The 15,162-nt window shown below is 40.9% G+C and overlaps 1 protein-coding gene across 1 annotated transcript in view; it reads right to left on the minus strand.

The window, feature by feature from the left end:
* ofcc1 (orofacial cleft 1 candidate 1) overlaps window positions 1-15,162 on the minus strand; it is a gene marked incomplete at both ends in the record, with an annotated part of 92,322 nt that overhangs the window by 14,824 nt on the left and 62,336 nt on the right. Inside the window, 3 exons of the mRNA XM_083995263.1 lie at window positions 8,740-8,899; window positions 12,861-13,024; window positions 13,470-13,722. Of these exons, the coding sequence (XP_083851389.1) occupies window positions 8,740-8,899; window positions 12,861-13,024; window positions 13,470-13,722 (577 nt within the window). The remainder of the gene's footprint in view (window positions 1-8,739; window positions 8,900-12,860; window positions 13,025-13,469; window positions 13,723-15,162) is intronic.

Below are 15,162 nucleotides of genomic sequence, written 5' to 3' on the forward strand. Positions count from 1 at the left end.
ATGGGATGACAGGGGAACAGGTCAGAATTCCTTAGGATTTGGCCTGACGGAGGAGAAAGAAGGATGACGAGGAGCGGAGGACAGGAAATCTTCTCTGAGAGGAGAAAACCTGGTGTCAATTGAAGCTCTCGTCGTGTGTTTTGACAGCTGATGGGTGAAACCTCAAATTATGAGGAAGTTAAAATCATGCTTCTCTCTTCTTCGTAAGTGTCCGAAACCTTTGAGGGACATCTTTTTTTCTCTAAATATCTTGGCTTGATCTTTTTTTTTGTTTTTGTTGTTTGTTTACCATATCACAGGCCGGTAACCAGAGACGCTTCTTTGTTTTACCTTGCTTTCTTTTTTTCACTCTCTCCTTCCCTCCCTCTGAACAGAAAAGCCTGCCCAGGCCCAGGCTTTGGTAGATAATGACATCCTCTCCCTGGATTAATTGTGAGGGACACATTAAGCAATGGGGCTGACACTCCCTGTAATTAAACTGTTCACACCGATGAGTTCATACTGGAACACTTTCTCCTTTTCGCTCTCTGTCTTACTGCTGGAGCTGTGGGTCGGTCTAGAAATAGTATATAACATGGAGAGGGAGATTGTAACGGTGTGTTTGTGAGGAGAAAGTGAGTGCATCACCTTGTGAAATGTGGAAATAGGACACAGTATGAGGTCTGAACACACCAGACAGATCCACCAGATCAAACTAACTAGTCATCATGGTCCTACTCTCTGGCACATCTTTTTTTGTGCAAAATTTCCATCAGGTTTAAAGTATATCTTTAATCCTTATTATTTTTTATAATTTCCTTTCGGTAATAATTCATATCTCATATGTCATGTATAATCTGTAAAGCCTATTCTTAGACATTTCTTGCAGGCACAGACACGGAGTCTGTGCCTGCAAGAAATGTGCTAGATATATAAATAAACCTGACTTACTGCAACAAAGCAACAGCGGAACGATGGAACGCCCTAAATATAGTGTATCAAAGATATAATCAATAAAACAATATCTGAATCTGATTTATGCTACAGACAAAGGAAACTGCCATTTATCAGATAGTAAAGATGTCAGGGAACATTCTTCACCCATTTTTTCCCCCACTGTGGCTGAGAAACAGCTGCTCTTTACATCCAAGCTCAATGATGAGTCACATGCTACTCAAGAGGTGTGAAAAAATGAAAATTTAAGGCATCAATTCTAACCTTACAGTTGATTAACGTGCAATCATAGTGATCAGCTTTATCCACCCAATGCTGAGACGCTGGTATTAGTTCCTATGGACATGCCTCCACATGCCGAGGTATCATAGGAAAACAATGTGTGTGCCAGGATATGAGCATTGGTTATGGGCTGGATGTTCATATGCTGATCCAGCTGGGAACTAAATTGCAGTGATCATTGCACCTAAACAGGCAAATGTGTAAGATGAAATTTACAGACAATTACAATTTAGACATTAACCGACCATTGACAAGAAATTAAACTGAACTCAATTGACCTGTCGTTTGAACTCAAACGTTCTTCTGTGGATTTAAACTGGGTGCTGCTCACTTGAGCAAAGCTGAATGCACTCAAATTTTGAGGTCGGGGAAACATTCCTCTTAGGGAAGTGATCCGAAGTATAAGCCAGACTCCCCGAGTGTGAGATTTCCCGGTGCTGCAAAGCGCCAAGGGCATGGCTGCACCCCTCCGTGACCCGGACTGGTCACAGACTCCAACTCCAACGGCCTCCAGTTCAACACACAGTCAGCATCCGCACAGCGAGACAGCGCGATGCTCGGATGTTGATAATCTGTGGGAAAAATGGGACAGGTCTGCACTTCTGTCTGCATGCGTGTGATGCCAGAGAACCAGTCATCTGCTTTAATCTGTCAAACTGACAGACGGCCCACAGATTTTTCCGTCACTGTTAAAAAAAAAAAAAAACTTCCGTCAATGATGGAAAATATTCAGGTAACACAAATGGAATGTGTGAAATAAGATTGTGATATCATCTGGAAGGTGCTCACATTTTTTCATCTTCAGTTTTTTTTTTCCCCCTCTTGTCTATTTTACCACCATGCACCAGTTTGACATATTACAACCCAGCAAAGTGCATGTCTTTTCCAGGGACACAGCCATGTAGCCTTTGCAGTCATATCTCATATTGAGCAGCCTAATGCTCCGGCGGTGGATGCTGTGTTTGCTCCTACGTCACCCTGTCCTTGTCTTGCTATTGCCTCGGGCCAGCGGGGCCCTGAGCGATGTCCACCGAAAACAAACCCTCTGTAATTGAAGAAGCCACTCTAATACGACAAGCACATGCAGGTGCACAGTGAGGCTTGCATGCATGTGCACGACGACATCCACGCTCCTTGCCTCTGTGTTAATGCACTCTGTATGTAAATTAATAGGCTTGAATTTATACTTTTTTCAGCTGAGCACACGATGCACATACACAACGCATGCAGGCTGACCACAATGCTCTTTAGTAGAGGTGACCGGGGGGGTTGGGAGGACTCCAGTGAGTCCACACATGCACTGACACACACACATACACACACTATGAACCAATAGATGCCCTCTGATTCCAGGCGACCCCTCCTGTGCCACTGAAGCACTCAGCTCCTCCTCTCCTCTCCTGATGTTCCTGTGTTGCTGTTATGGGTTCCTGTGCAGGAGCTGAGGGCTCTATTGTTGTGTGACAGCGGTTCCTGTGTATCCTGTCACGGCCTGCTGCTCCCTCTGTCCGCCTTCCTCCCAACACCTCTGTCTTCCTTTAGTTGAGATTTGCGTCTCAGGTGGCCTGATACTCACTTTACTGTGCTATTTGCACAGATGAATAACCCCAATGTGTTATAGTGGGGATTGTCGGTGTTGTATGTTCCCGCTGAACTGCTTCACTGGACTGTCTTCCCGGCGAGTAAGTAGATTTTACCTACATTAGCAACTCTGCCCCATCTTAATGGCTGGATTGTGTTCATGTATGAAGAAGCCAGACATTTATTATTATTGGGGGATGTTTGGGGTGGGTGATGGTACCCGGGGACGGAGACAGACAATCCTGTCTGTGGTTTGGTTTAAACCACAAAAGCCCTTTAGTTCAGCTTAGGGGAAGATTGTGGTTTTGCTTAAATGCAAATGAAAACACTATTTTCCATAGTAAATCTTTTCCTGCTCCTAAACAAGGGCCATGGAAAATTATATGTAATAACTAAGGATACTGTTGTCTGTGGGAACTTTACTTATATGCGTATTATGAAATATAATAAATTCATAACCTATCCGTATTATATGATATAAGATTTGATCTATTTGCTCATTAAAAAAACCCTGTAGCTGTTGCAAATAAGTTATATCACAAATGTAATTTTCAAGAGATGGCGTTGGGTTAAAAGATGCACCTCCTCCATTATTTCATTTTGACTGAAATTCAGAAAATTTCTGAATTAACTTTTGTAAATAGATTACAACTGTTTAATTTTGTCTTTATGTAATAAGTGACAAAAAAGATGACTCTGCTTTCTCTCTCTCTCTCTCTGTCGTATCAGGTGGTACCATCATGTCGCTGTAGAAGATAAATTTAGAAAACATTTTGCATGATTAACAGCCAGACTCAGGTTATCATTACCACTCCAATCTGTGCGCTTTGAAATCTCAACAGGTTTACTCCCCACCAACCACACTGCTGTTGCAAAAGCACCTTGGGTGTTCCCAAATTCACCCGCTGGTAACCCATTACTTAGACATATGGAGACAAACGGCACGAAGGTACGCAAATGTTCAGGTTGCGAAAACATCTCCGGGGCCACCAAACAAACCCCCTCTCTGCTGCCTTCCCTGCTTCTTTTAATCGCTCCCCCTCTCCTTCAATTATCACAGTGTCACCACCACCACTGGGAAAGTTTCCTTTTGGTGAATTAGCAGCACAGGAGCTTTGCAGAGGGTGAGCCCGCGCTCCACTCTGTCACTGTCATAGCGGTGGCTCTGACAAAACAGTTTGCGTACCTGCTTAAGTATTACAGAAATTAACACCTCCCTTCTAGGTACAGTAATCAAGGGGGTGACAGGAGACAATTAATTAGGTCCATCTGCATCACTGCCTTTACATAATTAATGGGGCTCATTACAGAACCCCTAGTATGATGTGGAGCATGCTAGCGCACTCACTAGCTCAGAGCATCAGAGTGCTGAGAACGTTTTGTTTGTTTGTTTCATTTTGTACGAGTTTGCTACACACAGACTGAGGTGCTATTGCTAAACCTTAAAAACTGAGACACAAATACAGTCACACTGACACTTAAACAACAAGTTTTCCATCTCAAATTAGCATAAAGGCAACTCCCTACTCTCAGCTGTGCCCAGATTGTTAAAACTGTGGAACAGTCATGGGTAAAAGACACAATGTTGACTATCCAACACTCGTCTCCTGTGAAAGAGTCCTGTATTTTCTTAGTGTATAATATCTACAGCCACAGGAAGACTAACAGTGACAGTATATAGGTCAAGACAACCTGCTTGTTTCTTATAGTAAGTCTCCTTTTACACTACATTTCTCTGGTAGTCTCTAGCTTTGTGCGTGTTTTTTTGACCCTGAGCTTCAGCTATAGTCAATCTCCCTTTAACAGAAAGATACAATGGACAGATTATGCAACACTAATGCAAAGACATACAATGTATTTTGAATTAATTCTGGCACCATGAGATAAACTAATTAAGAAAAATAAGGTTAAACATGATCTAAGGCCGTCACAACGTGCTAAAAATTCTCACAATGAATATGTAACATGTGAAACGGCAATATGAGGTAATTCTTAAAGAATTTCAAACATGTCTGGTGAGCTAATCCCCTCTCTCAGCTGTTCACCTGCTCATCCACAACATGTGAGGCCAATGATCTTTGATGGAAACTTGTTCATTTGACTTCCTTCCTAAAAGCAAATTAAAGAGCGAACAGGTAATCTGGTCCCTGACAGATTCACCCTCACTGCTCAGCCTGCGATGCTCTACCACTGACACCTTAACCTGAGAGCAATATTTAAACCGTGAAGCTACTCAGATGATCATATGGCATGGAGGACTTTTTAATATTAAGCTAATTGGTGAAAAAGTGAAAATTAGATCATGTTTTATGGCCACCTTCTGAAAATTACAAGTTTGATAATAATAGGCCATTTGCCAGTTGGTTATTAAATGTGGACTCTTTCTTTTTTTAGTGTTTCGGTGCTGGAGGGAGATACATCGTACAGACACGTTTTGCTGAGTCTTAATTTATAGCACAGCACATCCAGAAAACTAGCTTTATCAAAATTGATCATCCGCTGATTTCCAGGGAACCAGAGATGTGAATGAACACGTTGAAGATGTTTGGTGAATGGCGGACTAACTGTATCAATTTACAGCTAATGAGTAAACATGAGTACGCAAACCTATGCAACAGAAGGTGGCGATGATGAACCGAACAATCTTTATCAACTGCCAAAAAACATCAGAAGAATTGTGTTTTACAGCAGCTCTGCAGGATTTACAGCAGCCATGATCTGAACTGAAATCATAGCACATCTTTCAGCGTATAGGACTGTAATGAAGCCTGTGGTGGATCCAGCCTGTAATCCACTTTATATTCTTCAGAACTGCTGCATAATGTGGTTAAATAAAAGTAACCGCTGTTCTTCAATAGTAGCATACAGTAATTCACTTAGTTTGGAAGAAGCAATGATGATTAGGGGTTTGGAAAAAGATGAGTAGAGGGAGGTTCTATGAACAAAAGAAAAAGAAAATTCAAAATTCAATGAATGTGAACTATTTCATTTAAATGTGTGAACTGAACTTTGAGCTCCGTCTTCAGTGAAGTCTGAACTTGCACAACACGACTGGAAACTTCAAGCAGTTACACAACAAAGCCTGCTCAGTCAAGCAAAGTGCAAACATGCGGAGAAATTTCTAATTTGTTACTATTAAAGGATTCCTGACTGAAGAACAGTCAAGTAACAGATAACTGCTGGTTATCCAGTGCAGCATAAGGTGCTTAGGAAGAGCTTCAGAAATATCTGCTGCATGTAACCTACCTTAAGTACAAGATTAACCTTTCACTTGTGATTCTCCAAATGATTTCCCATCCACCTGACACACAACAGGTATCAAATTAGGTTAAAACACACAGGGGAGATTTGCGGTTCCTGTTCACCTCCAGATCGGATTTGTTGAAAATGTCTTACTTTGTCCTTTTAAGAGCGAACTGTTCAATAACTTTCTAAAATTGGCTCAAAATCAGACTGCAGCTGTTCATGTGAGTGCCTTGTTTTCTTTATCTTCATCCCTCCTTTCTCTCACTCAGCTAATGAAGGCCTCGTGGCCCACTGTTATTAAAATTACGCCCTTGCCTCTGATATTAATTGGGTCCGTAATAAGGAATGCCTCAGATTCATTATTTAATTGCAAGGGCACATTTGGAATACAGTTTCTGAAATGTATTTTTAATGAAAAACACTACATCCTGACCTAATCATATCAACCTTATTCTATCTAATTAAGAATGCAAAAAAATCATTAGAGTTGCAAAATATTAGTTTCAGCTCTGTCGGGCTGCTCCTTTGCTCGCCTTCATGAATATATTTTTTTTCCTGTCTATGATAAATACTTAATGAGGGAAAAATGACAAAAATTTGCATGTAGGCAAATTAGTCTAATAGGGATATGTCTTTGCTGAGTTAGGAAAGTGACCCTTTTCACAGGAGAAATTGTTACAATAATTATGAAATAATGGCAAAGCCCATCTTATTTTGATGAAAAATGGCCCACTTGAATAATGTAAAAATCATAAAATGCAATAACCCCAAATTTTCATCATGCTGGAGAATGTGTTAACCTGTTAGCATTTTATCAGTTTAATAGTGCCATATTAGGGATAATATGAAGTATGCCGTAATTGTTGCTGTGGAGGCAGAAATGCCGTAATGCAATGATGATATAGCAGCGGTGAGAGGCCATCAGCACCTAAATGAAGCATTTCCTTAATCACAAACTTTGAGGGTGTCATTTCTTTCAGAGTCTCCAAACATTGAGAGGTCCAATAAACAGGTCCATCACCGTCCCATTAGTAGGAGTGTAGTCACCTCAAGGATCGCAGTTCATTAAAGCTCACGAGAAAGGTGTAAAACACAAATGATCTCTTTGTGGATGGAATGCTAGATTGTAATGGTAATTTAACTAAGATAAATCTGTCCTTTAAGGACCAATGATGGATATGGAATCATATCCTGTGATTCCTATAAGCTCTGAAGTGAGGTCACCGTCTACATCCAGTCAAAATGATGGTCGCTATTCTTGCATTGCTGAGATTTCTCTAATGGCGTATACAGTAAGTGCACAGCAGAGCTTGTGGCACATCAGATCATCCCTTATAAAGACATTAATTGATGAACTGCAATCATTATTTCCACTCGTGTGAATCTGCTCATTTGAATAATTTAATTAGGAGCAATAAGCCTTTCCTCATTGACTGAAAAATACAAATCCTGTCTTTATTTGTAAACACTGTAAACACGTATTCCCTTATGTCACTTTGGATAAAAGGAGTCTGCCAAATGATAGAATGTGAATGTATTCATTGGCTGAAACACTGTCAGTCACTAAAATGGCCTCTAATCCTGTTTTATAACTATTGCCTTCATTCCCACTGAGGAGTCGACTTTAAATGTGTTGTTCTAGTTATGTAAAAGAAAAGAAACATCACAATTATGCAAATATTGCTAACTTCACAAGGGATGTTTTGGTGGCAAAGACAACATTGTGCACCAATCCCTGGCATTCTAGTCCATCTGTCACCAGAAACGCAGAACATCACGTAGTTGCGGGTTCGGTTTTTACCCCTTCTACAGCCGCATGAACTTGTCCAAGCAAAGAGCATGGGAGTTAATGAACATGGTGAACACCGAGCGATGTGTTCCACTAACAAATCCCGCAGATTAAATTAAAAGGGGGGCTCCGGTTTGATCGCTGCGTTCTATTTCCCTTATCTCAACAAGTCACATTTTCAATCACTATGCAAAGATTTTACATCGGGTGCAGGCTCGGTGCTAATGCACTGCCCTGTCCTGTGTCATCACAATTGACCTACACTGGGCTGTCAAACATGTGACAGCCTCTGCCAAGCCATAGTAATTTCATGGGGACATGCATTTATGCAAAGTGAAATCCTGCATTCCCCGACAGTTGTCCACATTACGATGATGCCCAGTATAATATATGCATGTGCATACCACCATGTATGTTGATTGAGTAATCTTCCTTTAATGAAATATCACAGGAAATAGGTTTCCACAGACTAATCAGGTTTCTGTTTTGGTAATTATCTTCTACTAATTAGAATGAAGCTAAAGACCTCAGCTTTCTGAAAAGTAACTAAGGAAAATTTCTTGATTTTAAATGAGCCAATCTTATTCTATACATCTTCTCCCTGAAATTGACCAAACTGAATGGTGGAATGATGGACAGTGGGTGACGATAAATGTACCTTTCAGTGTCACCTACACAGGTTTCATTGAGTGCTACACTCTAGAAGAAACCTCTCCTAGTTACAGACAACCAAGTCTAATTCCTCCTCGTTACGGCGCCCAATCTAACAGAGCAGCATCAATGACCTTTTAACGCATTCTGTCCTTACGAAAACAGCCATTAGCCCAATTAATCCCCAAGGGTTTGAGGAGAAGAGTGTTGTCTTGAAAGGCGGGAGAGGCTGCAAAGCGGGTGAGATGCTTACTTACCTTGCGCCTCTCCCCGTTGAAGCCTCTCCACTGCTCTGCCTTCTTGACGATGTAGCTCAGCTCCTGATTGGACAGCTCCAGGTCTTGAGGCAGGAAGAACGTCCCTTCTTTGGCTGTCAGCCGCTGAAAGATGTCCAGCATGTGTCCATTGTTGTGGAATCTGAAATTGTGAGAAAAAAAAAGACATGTGGAAGATTAAGTGTAAGAAAAAAAAACATGCAACTGGAAATAAATAGAGTAGGTTTGTGGCTACGTCTGTGCCAAGAGGGTCATGTCCTACTTCTTACTATTGGCTGACCTTTAATGGAACAGATCAATTCAGAAAAGATCAACAGATCAGTGATCCAAACTTTCTGGAGGAACCTACAAAACTTCTATTGATTACACCAGGTATATCTGCAGTGTAACACTCTCTAATACTAATACAGTAATACAAACACAATGAAAGAGCAAGAGGAATCAAACAAATTGGCCTGTGAGGGGGAAGCACTATGCTAACACAAGCTGACTGCAGCCGTGTCTGTGTTTAGTTGTGCATCTGCGTGGTTGTACATCTGTTAATGTGTGGGAGTCAGATCCTGGGATGTTCTTCACTGTTAATGCCGCAGCTTCAAAGATGGCAGATGCAACAGACGTGCTGGATGCAGATACGTCTGGAGAGACCAGCCTGAGTCACAAGGAAACGTTCGGCCCAGCAGAAGGCATATTGATTTATACCTCCAGATGAGCGCACATCACCAAAGTGTTATTTTTCCTTTGCCACACAAGGGGTGTGCATGCAGCCAACCCCTGAAAACAATCACCATGTCTGTAAACAAATGCCTTGGCTGACCATCAAAACCAGCAGACCTTGTGCCCTTCCATAGAGATTCTCGTCTGTCAGAGGGTAATCAACTCTCAAATAAAACCAACATCAAGGACAGAGGGATTTACACAAGGAGCTGGTACGGAGCTTTGAACTCAGCATCATTCCCCATCGCTCTTGGGAGAGGGATGTTTGTAGAATCTTAACCTCAGACACAGGAATAGCTTGCATTCATTTTCATCCTACACTTGAATTGCGCTTCTCATTCATTTATGCGGCCTTTCTCTTGTAGGAATTCACCATCTTTGCATCTCTGGGCTTCAAAACAGGCTCATTTCCTTGGTGTAAGGAAGTGGCATGAATGTAAGTATGTGATTCTTAAATGTGGGATGTGACCCGGATGACAAGGCAGTTATCAGTTCTTATTTTTAACAAAATGAAGATGGTGGATGAAAAGACTAACAGAGGTTTGTGGGTGAAACCTACAATAGTATTATTTCAGAGGTATTTTTGGATCCATGCTTCTTCCTGTCTTATGAAGAAAAACTGCATTGAACATGCTCCATACTACTCTTTAAAGGCCAAACACCAGACAATAGTCCTGCCTCGCTATCTCCGAACACACGTGAAATTCACACAATACTACAACCAATCAGGAAGCAAGTTTCCACTGAGATGAGGTGAGCAATGAATGAGTCACTGCTCTGACTCACTTCCTGTTATAGTATACTGTACTGTATGGCCATATAGGCGCATGCAACCCTTTCTATACATTCAAATGTCAACAGCAAAAATATTTTGTATGAGACACATTTACACATTTGGAAAGACTACAGCAGTGTTAACTTGTTCTATGGTTATGTTTTGAGTAAAGTTTATGATGAAATTGTGATCTGATTTTACTTATGTCACAATTATTTACATTTCACTAAAACCTGTGCTTTCCTGAACCTTAATTAAAGTGCTTTTACTGCCTGAACCTAACCATAGCAGGCATCTCCCCAACTCTACTGCCATTGATAAATGCAGTGCTTCATTCATTCAGAAATATGGTAGATAGCAGTTACATTTGCCACAAAATGTATTTTCAATTGCAGACTAAATCTTTCCCTACAGAAGCCCACACAAGCACAGAAACACCATAGCAGGGCGCAGCAAAGGAGACAAACTAAGTATTTTTTTTGTTTTGAATATTGTCATCATTTATCATTTCCATCTAAACTGCACAAGTATCAATGTGCCATCACCCCACTGTGTGTTTATGAAGTTTCAAAGAGGATAGAGGTGTAAAGCATATCACTGATACATATTTTTGCAGCCAGTGAATAAAGGCTGCCTAAAATGTAATTAAAAAGGGATAACAGTCCATTCTATCTATACATATAGCCTGAGGCATTTTTTTAGAAATAGGTCATGCTCTGTGTCAGAGCCCCTTCCTTGCAGCCAATAGGAAACTGTAACCCATAAAATTATCATCCTTGCTTCAGCCTCGTGGCCTACATTCAATACAAACCCGAGTGGCGGTTGAGTGGCAGAAGTCATTATTCCTGGCTGCTGTTTTAATATTGTCCATTTAGCTGGAGCCTGATAAGCGTCCCGCTTACTGAAATTAGATGGCACCCTCTCCTCGCCCGCCAATCTCAAACTGATTAATTCAATAAGAGTTTTCTTACATTTTGAGCCATTAATGGAATTTGGTCTTATATGAGGGTGGGAGAACACACCTTGGATGAATACAGAGTTAGGTTATTCAGTAATTTATCACCCACCCTTCTACTCTTTTACTTTCATGGTGCAGAAAATGCTGTCCTTCCATTACTAAAAAAAAGAAAAAGAAAAACATTATTTATCTTTTAAGCTGGAAATGTGTAATTAGTAGTTTAGTGGTGCCAGTTTAAGTCCTCCCATTCGATTGCAAAGCGGCGTGAGGGTCCTTGCTGAGCCTAATTTAGGCTGTGAATGATTCCCACGTGCCTTAATGTTTTGTTTTTCCTGCTCATCCTCACTAATCAGCTAACAGCTCTATGGAGGACATGATGGCTCAATAGAAAAAGAATTGCTAAAACAGTCGAAATCACAATACAAACCTAGTGAGTAAACGCTTCAACATGGCTGACCTCAATCTGCGAGACATGAGTACAACACACAGTGCATAAAGACATGTACGAGTATTCACCATCATGTATATGAAGTCCATTTCTGTATGTATGAAACCTGCACTGACACCAACCATGGAAAACATTCAGCCTAAACGGATAATGTAAGGGGGTTACATGTTCACGCTATATCAAAACACGTATAACTTTTGAATTAGAGACGCTTTCAATTTTCAAACCAATTGCGGAGTAGGGGTATGTTCAAAGGTGGTACATGTGTGTATTTCTGCTTTTTTTGTGCGTGTGCGAGTGTGTTTAGACGTGCGAAGATGAAGCATAACTGCAAAAGTAATTCCATGCCACTATAAAATCAAAGTGGATTAGATCATAACGTTTGTTTTCATTTTCTGTTGCTTGCATTTGTTGCTTTTCTGTGGACAGATGAGGGGAAAGAAATGGATGCGCTGGAACGGGCACAGGGCTGCGGGGGTGGAGGGAGTTATTTCTGAACGTGTGCTTGAGAATAGTCGGCTGGTGAGGGCCAGAGTGTCTCAGAAAGGGCCTTCCTCTTCATTGACAGACCGTCCCTACGGGCTCTGTCAATTCTAAATTACCCAAATGCTAATCCCCGAGTCCGCAGCCTTAGCTGAAGGGCTGGTTAGGGCCAAAATCTTAATCACGATTATCTTGATTAATAATGAGATCGCGATTATTTATCATGGTTCCTTGTTGAGTTTAGAAACACCACACATTCACTGAACTTTTAGAAATATTTCAATAGTCTGTCAGTGGTGGTCTTTCTTTAACTTCAAATGTAATTCAACAGAAAAACAAAGATTTAAACCTTCGCTTTGCAGAAAGCTCGCCAGCCAGAGCTCAATAATCAACTTCAGAAAACACATGCAAATAGACAAATACACTGCTGATTCAGAAAATATCATTTTGACGACACACTGCAAAACAAATCACAACACCACTATAAAACCTGTTTTTGTAATAAGTAGTAAAAATCCCTGAACCCAGACTGTCCACTCATGAACATTATACTGTCTGAGTCTGTTTGACACAAACTCCTCTCACTAGAATATGTTATTATGAGAAGGAATATAAGGGCAAGATAAAAACTGAATACACCTGTGTCTGAAGAAACACATTCACTTAGGAAAATGAGCAGGACACGTCCATTTGCTCATTAGCCTTCACCTGTCTGCTTGTCTCACCTGAGCAGGTAAATGAAGAGGATGGTGATGGAGAGGAGGAAAAGGACTGCGTAGAGGAAGAGCGTGATGATCACCCCCGCTGCACCCGATTGGTCGGTTCGGTAGAAGTACCAGTAAAGCTTGGCCGCGTCGCCCACCGGCATGTCGGGGCTGTAGGTGAGACGCTGAGGAGACAGAGATTGAATGAAAAGAGTCAAAAAGTACAAAAAAACAGATCAATCTCCACTGTGTAACTGTTGGATGTACTGTATAAGCATGGACACAATGTGGGGAAGACATCATGTGATGAAGAGGATATTTTATTCATAAATTCACAAATATTGGTATAAAATATGAGCTACAAAGGCATAACCGTTACAATGCAATTTAACTAGGACTGTATTTAGTCATCTCTTGTACAATGACTGTGAGTCATCAAAATCATTTCAGTCTTTCTCTCTGACAACATCTAACCCACTGCCAAAAAAGACACCCATCTATCCTTGCATATTTTCTTTCTCACCCTCTCTCATCCCCCCTCTTTTTTTGTAATCTAAAGTCACTTTGCCAAGATAAAGTGAACTCCTATTTAAAGTGCACAAGTGTCCAAGCTATTTTTATGTGACTTACCCCAAGGACGGCGTCCACTGCAAAGACTGCCAGAGGGTCGAGGACTGTCCACACTCCCTGAGCCATGATAAACTTTGACGTGAAGGAAGGGAGTGAGCCAAATATCTGTTGACAGCCCCATCTGATCAGAACCAGCAGGAACGTTAATGCGTTCAAGGTCAGGGGACCCACCACCAGCATCGCCAGCTCCTCCCAGATGTGGAGCAAGGAACTCTGGTATACAAGCTCCACCGTGTGTGCGTGGAACTTGAACCTGGCGGGAGAGGAAAGGGAGGCCGGTGCATGTGTGAATTTATGTGCATGTGTCAATATGAGTGCAGTATATATCTTTGTTTGTGATGCTCAACCGCTCAAGGGCAACTCGCTCTAGCAATTCAAACACTGTATTGTTTTTGGTTGAGTCAATCACATTCAATTAGACTGATGACAATTAACATTAAATAATTGGCTGTTTTACTGGTCTGTGCTGCCCCATTTGGTTACATGTAATATATAATAAAATCGTAATAATTTGTAGATACAGTGTATTAATTAATGTGCTCAAATAAATAAACAAAATCAAACTCAAACGGATGCTACAAGTAATTGTATCATCACCTGTGCTTTTACATAACAGAGCTTTTCCAGACCCCCCACTGTAAGTTAGACTCCCCATTCACATCAAGCCTCATGAGTTTCTTAATCTTGCCATCAGTCAGGAGGAGGTAAAGTCAGCGGTGGGAGAGGAAGGGTCCAGTTTTTGCTCATTAATTTCCATCTGATTTGCTTCAAGAGTCAAGCGTCTTTCAGATTCTGTCCATTAATCTGACAGTAGAGGTCCATTGGTGTTTTATCTGAGGCAAATCTCTCAACTCGCATATTCAACCCTCCAAAAGTCCTGCTAGAGATCAGATCAGGGATTAACTCATCCAGTGGCATCTAAAGGACAGAGGAGATCAAATGATGTTGTGTATTTCAGAGACCTAGAGAGAAAAAGTTTATCTCCATTATACAGTGAGAAAACTTAAAATAGGAAGATCTGTAAACAGAGTTTGGTGTGTTTGTCAAAGCAGCACTCACAGTATCAGAAGTGAGGGATTATGAGTTCAGTGAGTGGAACTATGCAGCACTCAAGCTCTGAATGATTTGGTGAACTTTTTTTTTAATGAACTAATTAAGAACACTGAAACTCCTTGCAGGTCAATACTTCCTGCCTCTTTGAGATGCCTCACCCTGATTGGTCAGTGGAATATGCAACTCCAGCAGGTAATATACTACTCTGTACATGATATTTATGTTAGTATACATTCATAAATGTTCAAAAACAATGTTTTGCATGTGTTTTAGAAGCAATGACAGGTCTCTCATCAACCAATCTGTGTCTGCAAGCAAGTTTGTCCATCAGAATTGACCTCTTCCACCACAACAGAGTCACACGTTACTTACTGTATAAGCTTTTGCTTTGCCTTTTTTGCATAGGACGGGGACCTAGTGCTCTTTGTGATAAGATAAAATAAGTGAATATGGGCCGAGTTCAATAAATTACAACAGCATTTCTGACTTAGGCCGTATTCATTCTATACTCTTACATTAAACAATAGTGTCTCTTCAAATATCACATGGCATATTGAAATTTAAAAACTACATGTGGTACTGTACATGCAGGGCTATTGTGAGGCAATATGGACCATGATCTATAGTAAAAATAAAATAT

This window comes from Trachurus trachurus (assembly GCF_905171665.1).
Source record: "Trachurus trachurus genome assembly, chromosome: 20".
In the NCBI taxonomy this organism is placed as follows: Eukaryota; Metazoa; Chordata; class Actinopteri; order Carangiformes; family Carangidae; genus Trachurus; species Trachurus trachurus.